Genomic DNA, 24,343 nt, shown 5'->3' on the forward strand with positions numbered 1-24,343 from the left:
ATCAGCGATACACAGTTCGGGTTCCGCAATGGAGTTGGCACGAGAGAAGCATTATTTAGTATAAACGTGTTGACTCAGCGCTGTTTGGATGTTAACAGGGATGTGTACGCCTGCTTTGTAGACTATAAGAAAGCATTTGCCAGAGTCCGTCATGAACAACTTATCAAAATTCTGAGAGAAAAGCAAATAGAGACCACAGATGCCAGAATTATTGAAAACCTATATTACGGCCAAACAGCAAACATCAAGATAGACAATAAATACACGGAAAACAGCAACATCAAACGTGGTGTACGACAGGGATGTATACTTTCCCCGCTATTGTTTAATATGTACTCGGAAGTCATCATGAGGGAGGCATTACATAATGAAGCAGCTGGAGTAGTAATAAACGGAGTTACTATAAACAATATACGATACGCAGATGATACCGTACTGCTAGCAGAAAGTATACAGGACCTGCAACGAATGGTCCTAAAAGTATGTGTATGAAACAAGTATCCATTATGGCTTGAATATGAACTTAATAAAACAAAATTCATGATATTTACCAAAACACCAAATCAAAATACTCAACTGATCGTAAACCATCAGATAATAGAGCGAGTCTATAAATATAAATATCTAGGAACCCTGATCAACGACAACAATGATTACTCATCAGAATTAAAAACGAGAATTGAAATAGCACGTAACACCTTTATTAAAATGAAGCAATTCTTTTGTTGCAAAACTTTAAGTAACCACCTTAAAATACGAATGCTAAGATGCTACATATTTACAATAATGCTCTATGGCATAGAAGCTGCCACTCTAACAAAACAAATGCTTAAAAAGATAGATGCCTTCGAGATGTGGCTTTACAGAAGGGTACTCCGGATATCATACCTTGACAGAATTACCAATGAAGAAGTCTTACGAAGAGTCTCAAAAGATCTAGAATTGTCCCAAGGGGTGAAAATCAGAAAACTCCAATATATGGGCCACGTAATGAGAGGTACAAGATACAAGCTTCTGCAACTAATTATCCACGGTAAAATAATAGGGAAGAGAAGCATAGGAAGAAGACGGATGTCGTGGCTTCGAAATCTCAGAGAATGGTTCAACTGTACATCAAACGACCTGTTCAGGGCAGCAGTCAACAAAATAAAATTAGTCATGATGGTCGCCAACCTTCGCAAGAAGTCGGCACCTTAAGAAGAAGAAATACTATCCAAATACTTCTTTTTTATACAAGACGAAAAAATGGTATTTTATCGTCGACCGAAAAGATTAATTCACGAGCGATGAAATCGCCAGTGAATTAATTTCGGGATACGATAATGCAATATTATCGTCGTGTATAAAACAATATTTCTTTCCATAGCGAGTTACGTTTTAAAAAATATTCAGAAATTATTATTTCAAGGAATTTATTACGAGTAGAAAAAATATTGTGCTGGGTTGGCGTTGCGTCGGTTTCTATGTAATTTGACAAATAAATAAAGCCGACTCTTTAGTTGTCAGTTGTGAGCCAATATTTTTTAATTCTCTTTCGTGTCGATTGCTGATTGAACTGGAGCCAGAAATGGCTCAAAACGAAATAAGTAAATTACCAACAGATATTCAGGCTGAAGCGACAAACGCCATATCCAAACTACTTCGATTTTAATCCCGAATAACTTATGAAAAGGAATACAAACATTTTCAAAAATGGAAGCAATTAAAAAACGTGCGAGAAGAAATAAAGTTTTTAACCTATCCTCGCTGTTAAAGTATCATTTAATCTACCCTTGCGGTTAAAGCACTATTTTATCTACTATTTTTGAGAGATATAAGGCAATTTTAACAGTTGCTAATGGAAAAAATAGGTATTAATTTGTGTTGAATCATAAATCGGATTTGATTAAAAGTGCCCATAGTAATATTTAATAACCTAAAACGAAAAAAAAAAATAGCCAAGAAGTAGTATTCTTCCATTAATAAATAACAGTACAAATATACTGCGGAATATTTATGTCCTGTTGCTTCGTTGTTAATTGCCATTTTTTTCTGTTAATTTAAGTGGTACAAGCTATTTGTTTTGCACTTACAAAAATAGACACAAATTAAAAGTAAATCTTGTCGATTATTAAGTTGAGTAGACTTAAGATTCGTAAGTATATTACTAACTAATGGCGAATTATTAAAATGCTATAATTACCATAATAAATACATTTTAATTAGACATAATATTATAAGTTGTTTTGGTTATATAAATATTTTTGCGTTGTAAACAGTTAGGGGTTTTATTCACGTATCCCATATAACATTTATGGAAACTTCCTTATGGTAAAAATATGAAATTCTGGTTGCTTATGTAAACGAGTATGCACTATCTGTAAGTAATATTACATAGTTATTTGGACGGAAGAATCAATGAACGCTTTATTAGAATCGTGGGGTAGAATGTATAGGAGGGGGCGATGTTTAATCGCCGCGACATTACAGATCAATATGAGTTATAACTCATCGTACAGTCTCAGAGCTTTGACAAAAGCCAGTATCTGAGACGGCTTCATAGAGGTTAATTCTTCATCCCTGATATCAGTCGTAATTGACATGAAATATACAGTGTGGCGCACCTCATTCGCCTCGTTTGATTATACAAAAACGGAAAGATGTAGAAACAAACTATTTTATGGGTATATGTGGGAAGGCAATGTGCATAATTTAAAATTATTTTGAAATGTACAGGGTGTGTCAGAATAAGGGTTTAATATGTCTAAAAGCTTTGGTTTTTGAGATATTTAAAGATATTTAAATATGCATGTTATAATAAAAAGGCTTATCAACACCTTATTGTACATTACTTTTCAGAATTAATTCTGGTGCTGACTTTCAAGCCAGAGAAATAAACTTTACTAAAAAATTTGATTGTTTCGTTAAATGTATACAGGGGTATCAACAATTGCTGGTCTATTTTAACTATTTATTTCACATAAAAACTTCGTTATTTCAAATGCAACACTATGTATTATTTTAAATAAGTCTAAGGAGATTTAAATGCTCTTTCAAACTATATTAGGGTTTCCTATACCTATCTGGCTCAGATTTTAAATAAAAAGTGATTTTTCAATAAAATTGTAATCAAGTTTGAAGGTGTCGCCATGGCAATTTTCTAGTGACACTTAGTAGCTGTTTTAAAATCGACATTAGTTTATTTAAATTTATAACAGGTTATTTTTATTTAATTTACCTACAATAATATTAAAAAGTAAGTATTTATTATTTTATCAAGAAAAATGAAGCAGTATCTGCTGGCGGAAGGAATGCATATTATGTTACTAGTGATTTTATTTTGTGATGACAATTATTGCTTGTTGGCCTGAAGGGTTTATGTTCAAAGATATCCAAATAGGAATCTTCCTGATACGCGTTCCTTTGAAAAACTACTTTTCCTATTTCGCAGAGCTGATGAAAAACCTATTAAGCAAAAACCTGTCGTGGGAAGTGAAGAAAATGAATTTGCCTTAATTGTTTTTTTTTAGAAAATCCAATATATCTACAAGTCATCGTAATATAAATCAAAGAACTACTTCTTTATTTTTCTTGACAAAATAATAAATGCTTACTTATTAAACCGTTGTAGGTAAATTAAATAAAAAGTAAACTGTTCTAATTTTAAATAAAGTCCATAAACAAATGTCGATTTCGAAAATAGCTACTAAGTGTTACTAGAAAATTGCCATGGCGATACCAGCCATCTTGATTACAGTTTTATTGAAAAATCGCTTTTTATTCAAAATCTGAGCCAGATAGGTATAGGAAACCCTAATATAGTTTGAAAGAGTATTTAAATCTGCTTCGACTTATTTAAAAAAAATACATAGTGTTGCATTTGAAATAACGAAGTTTTTATTAAAATAAATAGTTCAAAATAGACCAGCAATTTTTGATACCCCTGTATACATTTAAGGAAGCAATCAAATTTTTTAGTAAAGTTTATTTCTCTGGCTTGAAAGGCAGCACCAGAATTGATTCTGAAAAGTAATATACAAGGTGTTGACAAACCTTTTTATTATAGCATGCATATTTAAATATCTTTAAATATCTCAAAAACCAAAGCTTTTAGACATATTAAACCCTTATTCTGACACACCCTGTACATTTCAAAATAATTTTAAATTATGCACATTGCCTCTCTACATATACCCATAAAATATTTTGTTTCTACATCTTTCCGTTTTCGTATAATCAACCGAGGCGAATGAGGTGCGCCACCCTGTATAGTTGATAATATTAAATTAAACATGAAAGTAAATAAGTATATATAAGTAAAGTATCCCTTCAAAAACAATAAAAGCTTAATTTTAAGACAGTTCATTCAATATCATATAATATTTGCAACAAAAATTTACTCCCACTCTTTCTTCCACTGATATCCAATTCTCGTTTTTTTTCTTAGGTAATATTTCGACAGACGATGACAGAAGAAAAGCAGATGACGTCCCATTCCAATCTATTTATTTTATTAAAAAATGTTTCCAATATTTTTTAAGTTAACTATAGATGGGTTTAAATAGAAATCCGTCATGGGCGTCGTCTCTTGTTGTTTTTAACCAGTTTTATTGGTTTACTTCAAAAATGACAGATCATATTTCAATTTTATTGGTTTGACGGAACGATGACCGACAAACGGACGCCGATGCGTATCAACCTAGGGTATAAACTCGCCTTTAGATTTTTGAGGCTTGTCAAAGTCTTGCCAAATTATAGGTTATAATTTTGTGTCAACTTATGTCAAATATCTGCGTTTTGGAAGATGATGCATTTTGATTCGTGTTATTACGTGTGTTTTGTGTCTTTTGAAGTCAAGTGGAGGAAAAATCGAGGGAAAGTTAACTGTAGACCCAGAGCACAGTTTATAGTTAATACTTGCTGCCCAGGCAAAAAGTCTTATACACCAATAAAGTTACTATCAATCAATAAAGTTTGTATACCATCTCGTTGTAGATAAGTGCATCTCGTATATGGTACAAGGATCGTACTAAGCATATACTACTGGAGTAGCTGTCAAATATCGACATCACACGTTAGGTAAATAATGGATTTTAGTACTGCAGAAAAATAATGTCAAAAGGTACTGGTTTAAAAAATTATGATAAAAGTTAATTAAGCAACTTTAAGGTATAAAATTTGGTAAGTGTTATTAAAACCATAAACGATTGTTGAACAAGCTATACATAAATTCAGCCCTGGATTGGGTGAATCGGTGAGTGACCGATTCGGCGCCAGATCGGGAAATGCGCAAATTAACCGACTTTCATAATTTACTGAGCCGACTAAATCAAATTAAAAATGCAGAAAATTGGAAATTGTGGCAAAAATAAGACAGTAATAGAATCTCAAGAAGTCGAAGACCTCTTATTCAATCAATAATTGACCCAAATATGTAGATGGCGACCGATATTTCGAAATTTTATTAGAGAAAATGGGCTAATTCAGGTGCAAGGATTATATTATTTCCTCAGAGATAGCTCTAATACGAGGGTTGTTTTATATTTTGCATGTAGAGGTAGAAAAAAAGAACAGAAGGTAACTTAAGAGTCCATTTCACTAGTCCGAAAAAGTAGCAAAATAGGCGTTCGGCATTTAACGTTTTATGTAAAACTGGCTAGGTATTTTTACACAAATGAAGAAGGAAATTAAAGATAAAGGATTATACTATATCCGTATTGCAGCACATTTTTAGACAACTTCTTTATTTTTAAGATTTTGATGGTAAAACGTCAACAAAATATTCCTTATGTTTGGATCTAACTTTTCTCGAAAATAAAAATGAGATAATTTAAAATTCCGTTACAATACGGAAATCCCTCAGGGATAAGGAATACATATTAGTGTCTTTCTTAGACATAGAGGGTGCTTTCAATAATGTAAAGACAGAGGCGATCAAAAAAGCCATGGATGAACTAAAGGTGGAACAGTTAACCATCAACTGGGTGTTAGAAATGCTAGGAAACAGGACTGTCACATCGGAGATGGGAAACAGCTCAGCCAAAAAGTGTGCAACAAGAGGCACGCCACAAGGGGGGGTATTATCACCTCTGCTGTGGCTGATTGTAATGAACCCGATCCTGACCTCTCTGACAATGAAGGGAATTAGGATAAAGGCATATGCAGATGACGTGCTAATATTGATCGTTGGCAAAAACTTGCAGACGATCAGTGACATCATGGAATCTGCTCTGAAGGAGCCAACGGAATGGGCAAAAAGGAATGGTTTGGGCATCAACCCAGACAAAACCGAACTCATTCTGTTTATAAGAAAATACAAGATACCCAAGTTCACGCTACCAAAGCTGGAAGGGAAGACACTTGTACTTGCTAAGGAGACAAAATATTTAGGAATCATTCTGGACTCGAAGCTTTTCAGAAAGCTTTCTTTGGAAAAGGAACACGGAGGAAAGGATGATAAAGGGAATAAATGCATTCTATGCATGTAAAAAACTATTTGGAAAGAGATGGGGTCTGCAACCGTATATTATACACTGGATGTACACTGCTATAGTTAGACCAATCATCACTTATGGAGCACTAGTATGGAGGGAAGCGGTATTTAAAGAGACTAATAGATAAAGCCTTACAAAAGTACAGCGATTAGCAGCTCTAGGTACAACTGGAGCAAGGAACAACACAGAGCAAGCTGCGCTAGAAGCAATTCTGGACTTGCAATAAATCGACTGGCTCGTGAAGGATCTGGCCGCTAAGGGTGCCCTAAGATTAAGGGAACCCAATCTGTGGAACCAGACCAACTACGGTCACTCGAGGATATTGCCAGTGATAGGAAAAATCATGGTGAACACGAGTCCACATCTGCTAGATCAGAAAACGGACTATATGCTCACCAAACATGATTTTGGAGGAGAAGTAGCAAAATAAGCGTTCTGTGAGGGCATCGAGTTGCATGGGGGGGCAACCGAGATTCGCATCGAGAGGCACCAGTCGTTGCATTAGGGACAAGAGAAGAATGGGAAAGCAACCGAGTAATGAACACTAATATCGCCATATTGTTTTTTCTCATGCTGACATAAATGTGAGAAAATTTTATCCAGTTTGTATGTTATGAAATTCTTGCTTTGCTTTATCATCACCATTACAAATGATTAATTCGACGCGAACGAAGTCGCTGGTACACGCTAGTATAATAAATTTCCTTCGGTCACAATTCTGCTTAAACTGCTTGACGTTTAAAGCTGATTTTTTGGCAAACGGATTGACTGTGGGGTGTAGAGGTTCGATAGGAGAAGTTTCTCGAATCTCAAATTCCAAGAGGGTGAAAACGCCCCTCAAATATTACAATATTTGTTATTTAAAAACGGTTAGTCTTTTTCGGGAAAACGCTTGGACAAGCATAATTTATTTGTTCTTTTAACATATTTTGAGTTTTTTTTTAAAAATCATACAGGGTGTTCCAAAAGTTGGGTAATTTTCTTAACCACGATTCTGCTTAAACTGCTTCTCATAAAAAAGCTTATTTTTGGCAAACGGATTTTTCGAAAGTCAAATTCCAACGAGATGAAACTACCCCTCAAATATTACCAAGTTATATAATAATATCGCCATATTGTTTTTTCTCATGCTGACATAAATGTGAGAAAATTTTATCCAGTTTGTATGTTAATGGAAATTCTTGCTTTGCTTTATCATCACCATTACAAATGATTAATTCGACGCGAACGAAGTCGCTGGTACACGCTAGTATAATATAAATTTCCTTCGGCCACACATCCGCTTTATCCGACCTCTGAGAGCGATCCAAACAGTATAGCGTAATAGGTAATAGACTCTTAATATCTCTGGTATCCCAGATCAACCCTTTAAAGAAAAATAAGAATATCCAGAAGCTTTAATGGTGATTTAACATTCTTATATCATACTGATGAAAAACATGAAGATTCGGTAATGTTTGTAAATGTTTAACAAAAGTACTTTCAACAGAGATTTCTAGTTCTTTGTTTCATTTAATTTTGAGATACGTAGAACACAAAAAAATCATATAAATTTAAGTTCAATAATTTGTTTAAAATTTGTAACGTAAATTCTTCTTCGGCAGGAAAAAATATCGAGGTATTTCTTTATGAATTAAATTAAGAAGTTATATCACTAACTATATTTCCATAAAGAATGATTCAACATCATTTTTATTCTGATTTCGTACTAATGACAAATTTATTCATGAAAAATATACATATTTCTGCAAAAAAAATATTATGCTTATTTTATTATTTTCATAAACGTTTTATAAGAATTATTCAAGTTTCCTGGTTGGTAACTTCAATAATGGAAATCAAGATACGCAGTTTTGCAATATTATAAATATATGAATAATTTGAGGAAGCTCACGGAATCTTATATTACCTAAGGTTTATATTTATTTACTAGTAATAATATTCGATTACGTTATAGTTCATACCTTTGTGGCCGATTTATTTCTTCAAAAATTACTGCGAGGGTATCTTTCACCCTCTGGGTGCCGGGCCACAGCGGCATCCAAGGCAACGAAAAAGCCGATGAGCTAACTAGGCAAGGATCATCGGCATCCTATCTAAGTCCAGAGCCAATACTGGGAATACCTAAATGTATGGCCCGTACTGCACTAAAACACTTGTGTCTAGCCCTAGCAGGCAACTGTTAAGCCCGACCAATCACGTTAGAGTTTTTGACAAAAACAAATGAATTAACACACTCCAAATAACCACGCTAACCAACCTGATTGGTCAAGCTTAATAGTTGACTGCTAGGACTAGACACTTCTCACTAAAACTCTGGATCAGGAAAAGCAGAATGTCCACTGGAGAAACAGACAGAGGCACAGGCACAGCAAGGCTTTTATCCAAGGACCTAGCTCTAAAACCGCAAAAGAACTGTTAATGCTTAGCAGGAATAAAGTGCGGATTACAACAGGACACATGGCTGTCAAGTGTTACCTGAACAAGCTCAACCTGTATCAAGGAAGTCTTTGCTGCAGACTCTGCGATAAAGATCCTGAAACAGCGGAGCACATAATATGTCATTGCGAGGCTCTGGATCGCAAGCGACACTTTTTATTCGGGAAAGCTAGGCTAGAACCGGAGGAACTATGCTCCCATCCTATCAAGGACCTGCATAAGTTAGTGCAAGGCACAGGGATAGTAGAATGGGTCGCAGTGTTTCCGGCAGAGGACGGCCCCTTGTTATGGAAAAAAAAATCTGTCACCCTCACTGAGTTAATGAATTCTGCGAGAAATGTTAAAAAACGGTCCCGTCTGTGCATAATAGAAGACGGATCTCATGTCTTGGTTTGCTATTTATTATTATTGTTATTAGATATAGTGTAAATGTGTTGTTATTGTTAAATATAGCTTAAATTGATATAAAATTCTGCATTTCTCATTGCAAATAACTGCTGCTTACAGCTAGCATTTTTCATGGGTATTTCGCCACTTTTTGTATTATCAGATATTTTTGTATTATAAAAATATTAATTTGCAATTTATATTTTATTTCAAATAATTTTCAAACTACATTGGCTAATTGAAAAATATTTGACACAAATTTACAAACTAATATCGGTAAAATATCAATTTTATCATAATTTTTGCATTTAGGTACGCTGTGTTTACATCTTTATAGAAGATTGATCGGCAGTATAATGAAGATTGAATATTACAAGCTATTAAAATACACACTATTTTCTAATATTTCAACATTAAATTGTGCTAGAACACTATTACTTTAATTTGAATGAATATGAACAGAGGAAAGGTAAATTATGAAATTATGTATTTGCTTATAACATTAATATACAGAAATGGGAAAAAGAAAAAAAATGTGTTAAGTGAACGTGAAAATGATTTTAATTTCTATATTTCTTCTAGGCAATTATGTAATCATTACATGGGTATATTAATATAAAAAAATAGAGACTATTTTTTGTATAAAGTGAACTTGTTTATATACAGGGTGGTCCAGTGTTCCTAAGGAAAATATCTTTAACAGATTTCCTATTTGAGGTTTTTACTCCACTTTTACAGGGTGATTCAAATACAGTTTATCAATACTAGTTTATCAAAAATATTTTCATTATTATTATACAGGGTGGTCCGAATTGTATTAGGGAAACTTCGGTAGTATATTCTGCATATAAAAATAAGTAAAAAAGTTCGTATAAATTTTCGTCCTAAAATGCTTTGTTTCGCAGATACTAGAGTCGATTTTTTTATACCATATAATGATGGTATACAAACTTTGTTGCTGGCTAATACAGCTCCCTGGCCCCGAATATTAACTATCAACTGTGCTCTGGCTCTACATTTCATTTTTCCTCGATTTTTCCTCTACTTAACTTAAAAAAAATACAAGTAATAAACAAACCAAAATGCAAAATTTTTATTTACAATTTTCCAGAACGCTGACTCTTTTAAATAATTTGACACAAATAATATCCATAACCTATAATATTTTTTGCTTGCAAGAATTTGACAAGTCTCAAAAATCCTAAGTCGAGTTCACACGCATCTGCGTCTGCGCGTCGTTCATCGTTCCGTCACTCCAATCATGCTGACATATGATCTGTCATTTTTGAAATAAACCAATAAGATTGGTTAAAAACAACCAGAAAGGACGCACGAGAGTTTATACCGGGTGCGTCTCAAAAGTGGATCACTCCTATAACTTTTTCATTTTTTTATATAAAAAAACGAGATTTGGTATGTTAGTATATGATATAAATTAGGATTGATTGGACGTATTCAATTGTTTTTGGTCACTTCCTGTTCATCGGAAATGACTACAGCTTTTGATTTTTAAATGGCGCCTATCAGATGTCAACTTTTGACATTTTCGCATATGGTTTATTCGAAATTGTAGCATCCGGTTCATAACAACAATTTGACTTGAATTATACCAAGTGTGTGGTACCAAATTATTCGTACAAAAATGCCTTTTCCAAATATGTTAATGAACCCTCCCCGTTCCATTTGAAAAAATTGAGATATGATTAAAAATACGATTTGGGCATCAACCGGCCAGGACAAGATACTAAAACATTAGACGATCAAATCTATTTGTCCAAGGCTTCTTGATTATCTATAAATTATCTATCTATTTATTATTATAAATCTTTCCTGAATCGTAAAACATAGACATTCAAAATGGGACACTCTTTACGTTATATTTGTCGAATTATTAGTAAAAATTGTAGGCTCAGATAATAAAATTTAGTTTTTATTTGCAATCGAAATCACCGATCTCTTCTGTTAGGCACGTTCAGTGATCTAGATTCCGGGTATGCCGTTGTTTGAAAATATTTCCAGTTTTTCACGTAAGCGCGGACATTGAAATACCGATTCCTGGAGATTATCTCTCGACCGTGCTTTCAAAAGCGCTTTTGAACCTAATTAGTTCAAATATTTTTTTGATTTATTCATTACGTCATCAATAATCAATATTAGTACGTACAAGGTGTCACCAAAAGTGTTCGCAATTAATAACAATTAAGGAAAAACCGATTAGGCAAAGAAAAAAGTCCTCCTACTCTGGGGGTCAGCTCACCAAAGGATAGAAATTCTGTGATTATTAGTTTGTGCATTAATAGCACCATCTTGTTATTACCACTTATGGCATTGTAAGATGTACATCAGTAATAAATAAATAACCCATAATAACGCTTAGAATAATCTTCATAATGGTCTAATTTTTGCCAATATATAATAAGTAAAATAAGCTATAAAACAAATAAATAAATTAATTACTAAAATATTAGTTTATTAAATTAAAAATAAAATGTAAAAATGTTTTAAAAATGATATAATAAATATATTGTTTGTCACTTTTAAATTAAGATTCATCTCATAAATCCATCACAATCTGGCAGCGCTGTCGCCATCGCTTGTCACTCAAAGTTGATCACGTGCATCGGAAATTGTTTTGCGATTACCATAGAAGTTATTTAAAAATAACAAAAAATACATTTTTAAGGTTCCTCTGTCCCTGTATATTATTACAAATATTAAAAATTATTTATAATTACATTCTTATTTTTTTATTATAACCTAATTTATTATATAAATAAAGAAATAAACCACAAATAATTATTTTTTTTTGTAAAATAATAATTATGTAAATACTAATAACCGATAATTAAATGTAATGAAGTTTTTTAATAAGCGACCATATTATTTTAATCAAAAATATAAAGGCATAATTGTGCTGAAAAAAAGTGCATCTATATACTTTGAATTCTTTTTAATGCGTCGTTGTTAAATTATTGTACTAAAATATTTGTTTTTAGAATATAGTTTTATTTTTTATAGAATATGACAAATATATATGACCAATTATTACGACCGAATTATGACCTGCTCTGAAAATTATTGGATTACTAATATTACTAATTATTTAATTAATTATTGTTTTAAATTGATTATTGAATTACTAATATCCCTACCGAAAATTTAGGTGTATATGTTTTTTAACGCCACATCATAAAAAAATTAAAATTTTGTCCAAAAAATAAAAAATTGAGGATTTTTCATCTACAAACTATCTAGAAAATAGCCTTGCAAACATTATTAAATAACTTCTAAACCTCTTTTCTTAAGTATGTTTGATCACGTAACTATCATTTTTTTTTCTGTAATAATTCTTTTTATTTTAGTTTGCTCAGGTGAAAACCTCTTGATATTTTTTCCTGTGAAAATAGGGAATGGCCTGTATTATTTATTTTTCACTTAGTCAGTATTTTTAGTGTTCTCTCTACCTACTACATACGTATTTGTTATATTTGTGAAGTGCCAATTTTAGAAAATTTCTTTTAGATAAATTATTATAATAAACTTAAAAGTAAAGCTTCATTCAGAACCCATTCGTGGTTTTAAGTATACTTTATACTTAAGAGTATACGATCAATCACCAATGCCTAAAAAATACAATTAAAATTTACAGAATGTCCTAGTAGCAGCACAGGCACTGGCTTGGTGCATTTAAGTTGATTTTAAAAATTCCTACCGTAGCGCTCAATACGGCAGAAATTTTTATCATCGAGACCTTAGGGTGCGTCCAGACCTGACGAGACGAGAGCGAGACATCTTCTATCCATTTTTTGAGGCAAGCGTACCACGAGACAAGTGAGTTTGGTCATAGTGAAAGGGACCCAGACACACTAAATTGTAATTGAATATAACAAACGATAGCCAAATAATAACGCATACAGTAGTAAATTTTTGTATCTTTAACATAGTATTGGGTTCGTCGTATTTTATTCATCGTCGGTTTTTTTTGGTTTGGTTTGGTTTCCCCTTTAATCCTTCATTTGTTTGGAGATACGATGTCCTTCACAAAATACGTTTCTTAGCGTTCTTTAGAACAAAATGTCAAAATAGAAAAGTTACAGGGAAGGTTAAGAAGCAGCAAATTTTTCACCACAAAAACTTTATTAAGTAGGCCTTGTTTTTTGTGAAATAACATGACATTGAGCCCTAAAGTACATTTTTTGAAACTTTATATTTGAAAAAAAATCATCAAAATCGGACTATAAACACAGATTTTATGGAGGGTGCCCGGTCTTGAGTGGGTCACACTGTATATCTAAAATTAATAAATTTTGTAATAATACAATTTGTTTAAAGAAATGTTAGATTTCGGTAAGGTAAAAATTATCATTGCCGCAAAATTTGTAAATTCTATAAAAAAAATGATATACATACGGTGTACCATTTAAAAAATTTGAGATTATTTAACTTTAAATAGTCGAAATTCATAAATCAGAGTTAATATCTCGCAGTCGAGCAAGCCTACCAAAAACACGTCCAGACTGTGCCGCGAGCTTGCTATGATCGGCCGTCGCAAAACGCAAAACCGACAGAGGACGGATAGCAACGAGGCTCCGTGGGTTGTCTCCCGAGACTTTCGCGAGGCCCGTCCCCGCTTGGCAAATTTGAAATGTCTCGCTCTCGTCTCGTCAAGTCTGGACGCACCTTTACAGATCTATTATGTCCCCCGTTCTTGAGTCTCAAGAAACAGAGGACAGACTTACAGTTTCGTAGCTTTGATAAAAACCAGTATCTGGTATCTGAGACGGTTTTAGCACCGTCTAATGGCACTTTAGACGGTGGTTTTACAGAGGTTAGTTCTTCATGAGTTTTAATTCGATGGTTCTCTATCTGCGATAGCAGTCGTACCAAAGTTTATTCGGTGATGAGGTGTTCTGGTGTTTCTACATTTTCCCCACAGAATCTGCATTCGCCGTTGTTTCTCATCTTCTATCTACTGAGATGTTCATTGAGGACATAGTGTCCTTTTAAAAACCTGTTGTTCCTACTTAAATCAAGGAAAATATTTGATTTTTCTCAATCTTTTGAGGAGAAAGTAGAAAATATTTTAAAAATAAGGTATTTGCACCTGGAAATATTCTTAACTTGAGACTAGCTACGATCCAATATTAATTTTATGAATAGTAAATATAAAGGGAGACTGATGACCTTTATGACCAAAACGAAATACAAATATTGTCTTGAAGCATCCAGAGTTAAAATGAAATAACATTAAAATCAAATTGGTTACTAAAATATACTGAACCTGTAAACAGAAGCAAGCTCATCCATTATATTAATTTGCAAAGTAATATTTATGTTTATATTATTATATTTTATCTTATAATTTACATAGAGTTTCATGTTACTGTTTATTTAAATAAAACATCTTATTTTCCTTTATAGTTTGTGTCACTTTGATCTTTATTAATAGAATTAATTTAAATGTTTTGATGAATTCGGAATGTGTTAATTATATAAATGTGAATTTTATTATACTATAGAGCTTTGAGCTTGAGGTTTTAATCGCTTGATATCAGTTCGGTTTGATTTATTCCAATCAATTGACGGTATGCACTATAAAATTTACTAACACGATTTGTTAATAATAAGTTAATTTGCAAATAGAATATAGACATTCTATAAAACGTGTGGTTGTACTAATTAAATTAACTAATTTAATAGCTTAATTATTTCCTAGCTATTGATACGACATTAAATCCCATCATATATAGTTATAGAGGGTGTCCCAGAAATAAGTGCAAGTATTTTAACTGGTAGTATAGTTCAACCCCAGAAATACGCCTATGAGGTTTTTTTCGCGAAATTTTTTTTTGAAAATTCGAAACTTTTTGGAAATTTTTTTAGTTTTTAGTTAAAAACATAATTTCTTGATAATATTGCAACATAGATATTAGACTAAATTTTCAAAGTAAATTAACTCGTTATTTTGGACTTATTTGAAAAACGGTAAAGAGAAAATATTAATAATTGTTTCTTTTATCGAGATCTACCACTCCTTAAAATACTTGCACTTATTTCTGGGACACCCTGTATAGTATGTTACAATCTTATTTACTACTATTAGTGATTCAGGGGCGGATACAAGGATTTATTTTAGGGGGGGCGCAAATAAAAAGTAATGTAGAATATGCTTTTTAGGGCGTTTTTATTTTTAACGCAAAAGCTTAATATTTACTTTAATTGATAGATTTTAGGGGAGGCCTTGGCCCTATGGCCTTCCCTTCTGTATCCGCCACTGTAGTGACTAACAAAACATATTCAACAAATACATTTTTTTTTAGGAAAACATGATTAATGATAAGGATACATACGGTCACAACCAACATGATACAGGCTAGAGATAACTTGTGACGTCACGGCAGTAGACGGGCTTTTGAATTGTGCCATATGGTATTGCATACAGTACGTCTGCTGGATCTGTGTCTATGAAAGGAATGCGGACAAAACATATCGCATTCGCCCACTCATTCTATTGGCTACATGCAAATTTGTCGAATTTTTATTGATGGGACGCGTCGTCTAATTTTTTACGAAAAACATCGAGAGAATATCGTTTCCCCTCTCACAGATACCCCGTAGCTACAAAACGGCCAGACGTACTGCACAGTTATTGCATAAATATTAGTATTTTTTGCCCAATATAAAGATAAAGAAAGTCATACAGAAACCTATTAAAAAATAACAATTATACCGGGTGCGTCTCAGAAGTGGCTCACGAGTGAATTGGTATGTTAGTATATGACATAAATTAGGATTGATTGACGTATTCAATTGTTTCCAGTCCCTCCCTGTTTCACCGGAAATGACAACAGCTTTTGATTTTTAAATGGGACTCTCGGTATTTTTTCACTTTATTCGATAGAAAATGACACTCTGAATAGAATGACATATAATATGTCAACATTTGACGTTTTCGCATATGGTTTAATTGAAATTGTAACCTGCGGTTCATAACGATAACATAACTCGAAATACCAAGTGTGTGGTACCAAATTATTCGTAAAAAAATGCTTTTTCCAAATATGCTAATGAGCTACACTCGTTCCATTTGAAAAAAATGAGATATGATGAAAAATACGATTTGGGCATTTTTTAACCGGCCAGGACAAGACACGAAAAAATCTTTTTTTCTTGATTAAAAATTAGTGTTTTAACACAGCCATGGTACTCTAGATTGAAATTTAAAATACGATTTTTTAAAGCGAAAATAAAGTTGATTTTGTGATATGTCATTCTATTCAGAGTGCCATTTTCTATGGAATAAATAAAAAATATACCGAGGATGCCATTTAAAAAACCAAAGTTTTAGTCATTTCCGGTGAAACAGGAAGTGACCGGAAACAATTGAATACGTCAATCAATCCTAATTTATGTGATATACTAACATACAAAATTTCGTTTTTTTTTTATCTGAAAAATTAAAATTAAAGTTATAGGGGTGAGTCACTTTTGAGACGCACCCGGTAGGTAGATAGTAATAGAAAAATTATGAGATATGAAAGTAGTTTCGAAAAATGTAATAATATACCGAGCATTCTTTTAGTATGAAGCAGCAACGCTGTAACAGGTGCCTTTATACAAAATTCAAAATTGTCAGTAATAATTCTAATAACCTAATCAACTATGGGCGTGAATCAACCCCATACGTGTCCAATCGTAAGATACATAGAAAATTAAAATTAACTTTGAGCTTTGGAGTCGGTTGATGCGCGTCGTACTAGGGGGGTGATCCGCCCCCTTGACAGATCGCTCTTGCAACTATAAAAGCGTCTTCCCGCATCCAGACGGGCTGTTGAATCCTGGTGAAGCCAAGCATCGCTCCAGAGCAGCACCAAAAGAGACCAGAGCGGGGCCTCGATCGTCCTCGGCGTTTTTCGCTCGCACAAAATATACGTTTTCGAAAAAGTCCCGAAAATGAGGTATCATTGCGGCCTCAACGTTGCGCTCGTCCTTCTTGGGTTTTGTCTTTTTTTGGAGGTGGTCGTCGGTGGCTACAGCGATACTTTACGTAAGTTTTTCATCTCTTATTGTATCATTTTTAGTCTTCTATACAGGGTCCGGCAATAGTGCGTCGGGCATCTGTAGCTCCTAGAATAAAAAACTTTAGAATTTTGTTTAAGTGCAAACCTAAAGTATGTACTAGGATGTATTTCCGGAAAATATTTTAACTTCTATAGGGTGGCTCAAAAAAGTGTTAGTGGATCTGGATGATTTTTTTAAATGGAACCCCCTGTATATTATTGTATTTTTGGCTTCCTTTCAGATCACTTTACATAATCCTAAGATACGAGTAAATCTATTTCGATAGTTTCAGAGATATTAAAAAATAAATCAAAGATATATATTTTTCAATCCTTCTTTAAAAAAAATATTAAAAATAAAAGAATTGTTCTGAAATCAAAACTATATTAGATATTTACTTTAGATGGTCTGTTCTTACTTGTTACTTTTTAAGTGATATCTGAATATACTCGTATTTATGAACAAAAATTGGCGCCGGGAGGCACGTTGTAGCATAATTAATAAAATATGTGGGAAATATTAAATATAATACATTAATTTAATATAATAGTAAAACAGGTTTCTGGATCTTAACATTAGGTTTCGGTAGTTCAATTTATAAATTTCGCTTTTTTGCAATAATGGAATTCGTGTGATCGCCATTTTATTTATACCGCTACAAGTGTTAACAGCCTTTGGTTTTCGACTTATTACCAAATATATTATATTCTTATTATTTTGGGGTATAAACCTGGTGTTAGGTAAGAAATTGATTTACAACCCTTAACTCGGTTACATATTAATTATAATTTATTTTAGAACTTTGTAGAACTTTTACTAAACCACACTTACAACCATCAGCGTGGAAAATAAAAAAGATAATGTTTCCTGCAGTAGTTGTTTTATTGACCAGTCTTCAGAACCTTACGTTACATCTAGATGTAACCGAGTTAAGGGTTGTAAATCAATTTCTTACCTAACACCAGGTTTATACCCCAAAATAATAAGAATATAATATATTTGGTAATAAGTCGAAAACCAAAGGCTGTTAACACTTGTAGCGGTATAAATAAAATGGCGATCACCCGAATTCCATTATTGCAAAAAAGCGAAATTTATAAATTGAACTACCAGGGCCATCTATATATTAGTTTATAAGAAACCTAATGTTAAGATCCAGAAACCTGTTTTACTATTATATTAAATTAATGTATTATATTTAATATTTCCCACATATTTTATTAATTATGCTACAACGTATAGCCGCTCATACTAAAATATATTAATAAAAAATTTGTAGGCAGTTTTAAGGAATTTTTCCAATTTTTTTTATCTCAAAAACTGCAACTTTGACTGATTTTGATGTTATTACAAATTTTGTTGCAAATATTATTCCTAATCTTAAATTGAAAACCGCTCATACTAAAATATATTAATAAAAAATTTGTAGGCAGTTTTAAGGAATTTTTCCAATTTTTTTTATCTCAAAAACTGCAACTTTGACTGATTTTGATGTTATTACAAATTTTGTTGCAAATATTATTCCTAATCTTAAATTGAAAACCGCTAGCTACTGTAATTTTGGAGTTACGATTTTTTAAAATTTTTAACTCCCTCCCATACCCCTTTTACTCCCTCCCATCACCCCCAACAAAAACTAATGGCCAGATTCTCGGGTGCCACAGTATTTTTGTGCCAAATTTGGTTAAAATCGGTTTAGCGGTTTTTGAGTTATCGTGTTACAGACGGACTTGTGGACGGGCAGACAGACGGACAGACACAGACAGACAGACAGACGGACAGACAGACAGACAGACGGACACCATGAAAATATTTTGTATTTAGGTCATTTATGACCCAAATAACTCATTTTGAGTGAAATTAAAAAAACTTTTTTTTGCCGATCTTAATATCCTACCATACCTATTGGTATGGTCGGCTAAAAATTTTGAATTGTGCACTACTTTACAAAAAAAATTATAATAATACAAGAAACTTGATATTATAGAGCTTTATCGAAACAATGAGTTATATCTTTTACATGTTTATAAAAATACCATTATATCCCCGTTCTTTTATCCGCGCTTAAAAAAACAATTATTTTTAAAAAAGAGTATTTTTTGGCCTTGTTTATGTTTTAGCTATGGCTTTTATGAAATCACGTTTGTATTATTTAGCAGGAAATAATTTGAAACACCACACGTGTAAAAAACGCGTCGTATTGTCTCTTTTTTATATGTATATCATATGTCATCTCATTAGGGAAGTGTTACAGATTTGTCAAACGCTGTGCTATTTTTAAAATTCACGCATTCTATTTAAAACCCTTATGTTTTTTAATTAGATAATTTTAGGATTAATTAACTACATGCTAAAATAGTTTTCATTTCACTATTGCTATTTTTTCTTCTACAGAGTCCGGCAATAGTGCGTCGGGCATCTGTAGCTCATAGAATAAAAAACTTGAGAATTTTGTTTAAGTGCAGACCTAAAGTATGTATTTCAGGAAAATATTTTAACTTCTTTAGGGTGGCTCAAAAAAGTGTGAGTGGACCTGGATAATTTTTTTAAACGGAACACCCTGTATATTATTGCATTTTTGGCTTCTTCTCAGATCACTTTACATAACCCTAAGATATGAATAAATATATTTCGATAGTTTCAGAGATATTCAAAAATAAATCAAAAATATATATTTTTCAGCCCTTAAAAAAATTATTAAAAATACAGGAACTGTTCTGAAATCAAAACTATATTAGGTATTTACTTTAGATGGCCTGTACTTACTTTGCTATAAATATGAAAATCGTAAATCATACAGGATGTTCAAAATTCTACGCCAAACTTTCTAAAATATAAAATAATTTTTCTTTTTTTAAATGGAACGCCCTGTATATTATTATTTCAGAGACGGAGAATTAAAAAATGAATATTTTTTGTATTTAGAGTATTTCAAAATTTTTAACGGTTTCGCAGATATTTGCGGTTTTATATTTCATATGGCATTTTCCACAGTAATTTTTATCAAAGCCACCCAATGATTTTTCTCTCGTATTTTACCATTGAAAGCGCCATATGAAATAATACTGCGTGTATCCCGAAAACTATTAAAAATTTTGAAATACTTTAAATACAAAAAATGTTCATTTTTTAATTCTCCATCTAATAAAAGAATAATATACAGGGTGTTCCATTTAAAAAAAATAAAGAAAAATTATTTTATATATTAGAAAGTTTGGCGTAAAATATTGAACATCCTGTATGATTTACGATTACCATATTTATAGTAAAGTAAGAATAGACCATTCTAAAGTAAATACCTAACATAGTTTTGATTTCAGAACAGTTCTTGTATTTTTAATAATTTTTTTAAAAAGAACTGAAAAATAAATATTTTTTATTTATTTATTAATATCTCTGAAACTATCGAAATATATTTATTCATATCTTAGGGTTATGTAAAGTGATCTGAAAGAAAGCCAAAAATGCAATAATATACAGGGTGTTCAATTTAAAAAAATTCAACCAGGTCCACTCACACTTTTTTGAGCCACCCTATAGAAGTTAAAATATTTTCCTGAAATACATCCTGGTACATACTTTAGGTCTGCACTTAAACAAAATTCTCAAGTTTTTATTCTAGGAGCTACAGATGACCGACGCACTATTGCCGGACCCTGTATACAGGATGTCAATATTAATTTTCCAACCAAAGCATTTTTGAGACACCGAAGTTATTAACTTTCTTATTATTTTTTTTAAATACGGACTTGCATTTTTTGTTATTAATATTTGGTGGCCTCATCATAACTACAAAAATATATTGCGATATAAAAGTCATAATCATCATCATTTTCAGCTTATTCAACCATTTCCAATTATGGTGTAGCCTCCCTCACATATTTAGATACTCTCTTTGTAGTTGGGCCCATTGTTGTCTATTGTTGGTTATGTGAGCTCAAGTTATCCCTGCTAATTCCTAATATCATTGTCCCATCTCAGGCTTGGTCTTCCTCTAGGTCTCTTAATTCCTCGGGGGTACCATGCTGTAATTTTTGTGGTCCATCTGTTGTCCGTCCTTCTTGCTAGGTGTCCTGCCCATTGCCACTTGGGAGATTTGACTCTGTGGATGACATTTATTACCTGGGTCTTTTGTCGTATCCACTGTATGCTTTTACTGTCTCTCTTGGTTATTTCCAGCATATTTTGTTACAATGAGCGTTGTACGACCTGCAGTTTCCTTATAATGTCCGTTTTAAGTGTCCGGGTTTTGCATGCATAGGTCATGACTTATGATACAAAGAATACAAGGTATGATATTGCGCAGGTTGGTCACTACGTCACAGGTGATAAACGGCACCATTGGTCGGCAAGCTCTGCGCGCCAATTTCAAATTGTCAAACAGATTGTGTCATCTGTAAAATTTGATTGTGTCAAAATGTGAAAATAATTTTTCAAATGTCCAGCTCGATGTCAAAACATAACTTTTGGGGTTATGCTCTACTTCTTCCCTAATAGGTCTTTTTTTATTAGTGGCATTTGAACAATATGGATATTTTTTGTATAATATGATGACGTCACAGGTGGTATGCGACATTTGAAAATTATTTTCACATTTGACACAATCCAAGAATTTCACGAATGACACAATCTGTTTGATGGCGCGCAAGCTACCGACCAAACCGTTATCACCTAACTGTATGACCAACCTAACAAACACTACATACCAAAAAATATAAAAAGAACTATTATTTACTTTAAGCTTTATGAAACTACCCGCATTTATGATTATATTTATCAATATAACTTATGTACAAATACAAATTTGTAATAATCCACAGGAATAAATAAAACAACATAGGTAAATAAAACAAACTATTTTATTAATAATAACACCTACCAAATTTTATACCTTAAAGGTTGATTAATTAACTTTAATCTTAATTTTTTTAAACCAGTACCTTTTGACATTATTTTTCTGCAGTACTAAAATCCATTATTTACCTATCGTGTGATATCGATATTTTACAGCTACTCCAGTTTTTAGTATGTGTTTAGTTTGATCCTTCTACCATATACAAGATGCACTTATCTACGACGAAATGGTATACAAACTTTATCGATAGCAACTTCATTGGTGTATAAGACTTTCTGCCCTGGCAGCGAGTATTAACCATAAACTGTGCTCTGGGTCTACAGTTAATTTTCACTCGATTTTTCCTCCACTTGACTTCAAAAGACACAAAACACACGTAATAATACGAATCAAAATGCATCATATTCCAAAACGCAGGGTATTTAACAAAAGTTGACACAAAATTATAACCTAGAATTTGGCAAGACTTTGACAAGCGTCAAAAATGACAAAAATCTAAAGGCGAGTTCATACGCATCGGCGTCCGTTTGTCGTTCATCGTTCCGTCAAACCAATAAAATTGAAATACGATCTGTCATTTTTTAAATAAACCAATAAAACTGGTTAAAAACAACAAGACACGACGTATGACGGATTTATATTTAAACCCATCCATAGATAACTTAAAAATTATCAGAAACTTTTTTTAGTAAAATAAATAGATTGGTATGGGACGTCAGCTGCTTTTCTTCTGTCATCGTCTGTCGAAATCTTACCTGAGAAAAAAAACAGAGTATATCATGGTAGTACACATTGGTCGAATGTTTTCTTCTTTAGATTAAGTGGCATTCTATATTTGAATATGATTGAGTTTCTTCCATAAGTACTCCATGCTAACTTAATTTTTCTGTTTATTTCTGGTAATAGAGATATTTATATATTTTATTTTATTTTATTTTTTTTTAATTTTATTTGATTCATTGCTGACAATATTGTTGGTTCTTATATTTTTTTATACAGGGTGTCCCACAATTAGTGCGACAAACTGAAAGGGGTTGTAGAGGGCATCAAAACAAGTAATTTGAGTATAGGAACCCTTGTCCGGAAATGTGCCGTTTTGGCAGGAGGTGGAATGAAACGTAAATTTCAAGTTGCATTATTTATTCAAAACATTTACAAAAACTGCTCAAAGTGCCGTCCGTTCTGTTGAAGACACAAATGCACACGCCTGTTCATGGATGTACGAACCCTGGCAAACCCGGGCGTGTGTGGGACACCCTGTATAGCTTAAGACCTTGTGTTACTATACAGGGTCCGGCAATAGTGCGTCGGGCATCTGTTGCTCCTAGAATAAAAACTTGAGAATTTTGTTTAAGTGCAAACCTAAAGTATGTACCAGGATGTATTTCAGGAAAATATTTTAACTTCTATAGGGTGGCTCAAAAAAGTGTGAGTGGACCTGGATGATTTTTTTTAAATGGTACACCCTGTATATTATTGCATTTTTGGCTTTCTTTCAGATCACTTTACATCACCCTAAGATATGAATAAATATATTTCGATAGTATCAGAGATATTAAAATATAAATTAAAAATGTATATTTTTCAGCCCTTCTCAAAAAAATTATTAAAAATACAAGAACTGTTTTGAAATCAAAACTATATTAGGTATTTACTTTAGATGGTCTGTTTTTACTTTGCTATAAATATGGTAATCGTAAATCATACAGGATGTTCAATATTCTACGCCAAACTTTCTATAATATAAAATATTTTTTCTTTGTTTTTTTAAATGGAACATCCTGTATATTATTTTTTTATTAGATGGAGAGTTAAAAAATGAACATTTCCTTTATTTAGAGTATTTCAAAATTTTTAACGGTTTCGCAGATACACGCAGTATTATTTCTTATGGCGCTTTCAATGGTAAAATACGAGAGAAAAATCATTGGGTGGCTTTGATAAAAATTTACTGTGGAAAATGCCACATGAAATATAAAACTGCAAATATCTGCGAAACCGTTAAAAATTTTGGAATACTCTAAATACAAAAAATGTTCATTTCTCCGTCTATTGATAAAATAATATTCAGGGTGTTCCATTAAAAAAAAACGAAGAAAAATTATTTTATATTTTAGAAAGTTTGGCG

The 24,343-nt window shown here is 32.4% G+C and overlaps 1 protein-coding gene across 3 annotated transcripts in view; it reads left to right on the plus strand.

The window, feature by feature from the left end:
* LOC115890969 overlaps positions 1-24,343 on the plus strand; it is a 110,823-nt gene that overhangs the window by 62,672 nt on the left and 23,808 nt on the right. The window contains exon 1 of one of the 3 annotated variants that reach the window (XM_030911338.1): positions 16,900-17,346. The exons of 1 other annotated variant lie outside the window; for it this stretch is intronic. In XM_030911338.1, coding sequence (XP_030767198.1) covers positions 17,253-17,346 — 94 coding nt within the window. In that variant the 5' untranslated portion in view covers positions 16,900-17,252. Of the gene's footprint in view, positions 1-16,899; positions 17,347-24,343 lie in introns of those variants that run through there. One more of the 3 variants, XM_030911340.1, reaches the window with a different exon arrangement.

Source organism: Sitophilus oryzae, unplaced genomic scaffold, assembly GCF_002938485.1.
Source record: "Sitophilus oryzae breed Bouriz unplaced genomic scaffold, Soryzae_2.0 scaffold_942_pilon_pilon, whole genome shotgun sequence".
NCBI lineage: Eukaryota > Metazoa > Arthropoda > Insecta > Coleoptera > Curculionidae > Sitophilus > Sitophilus oryzae.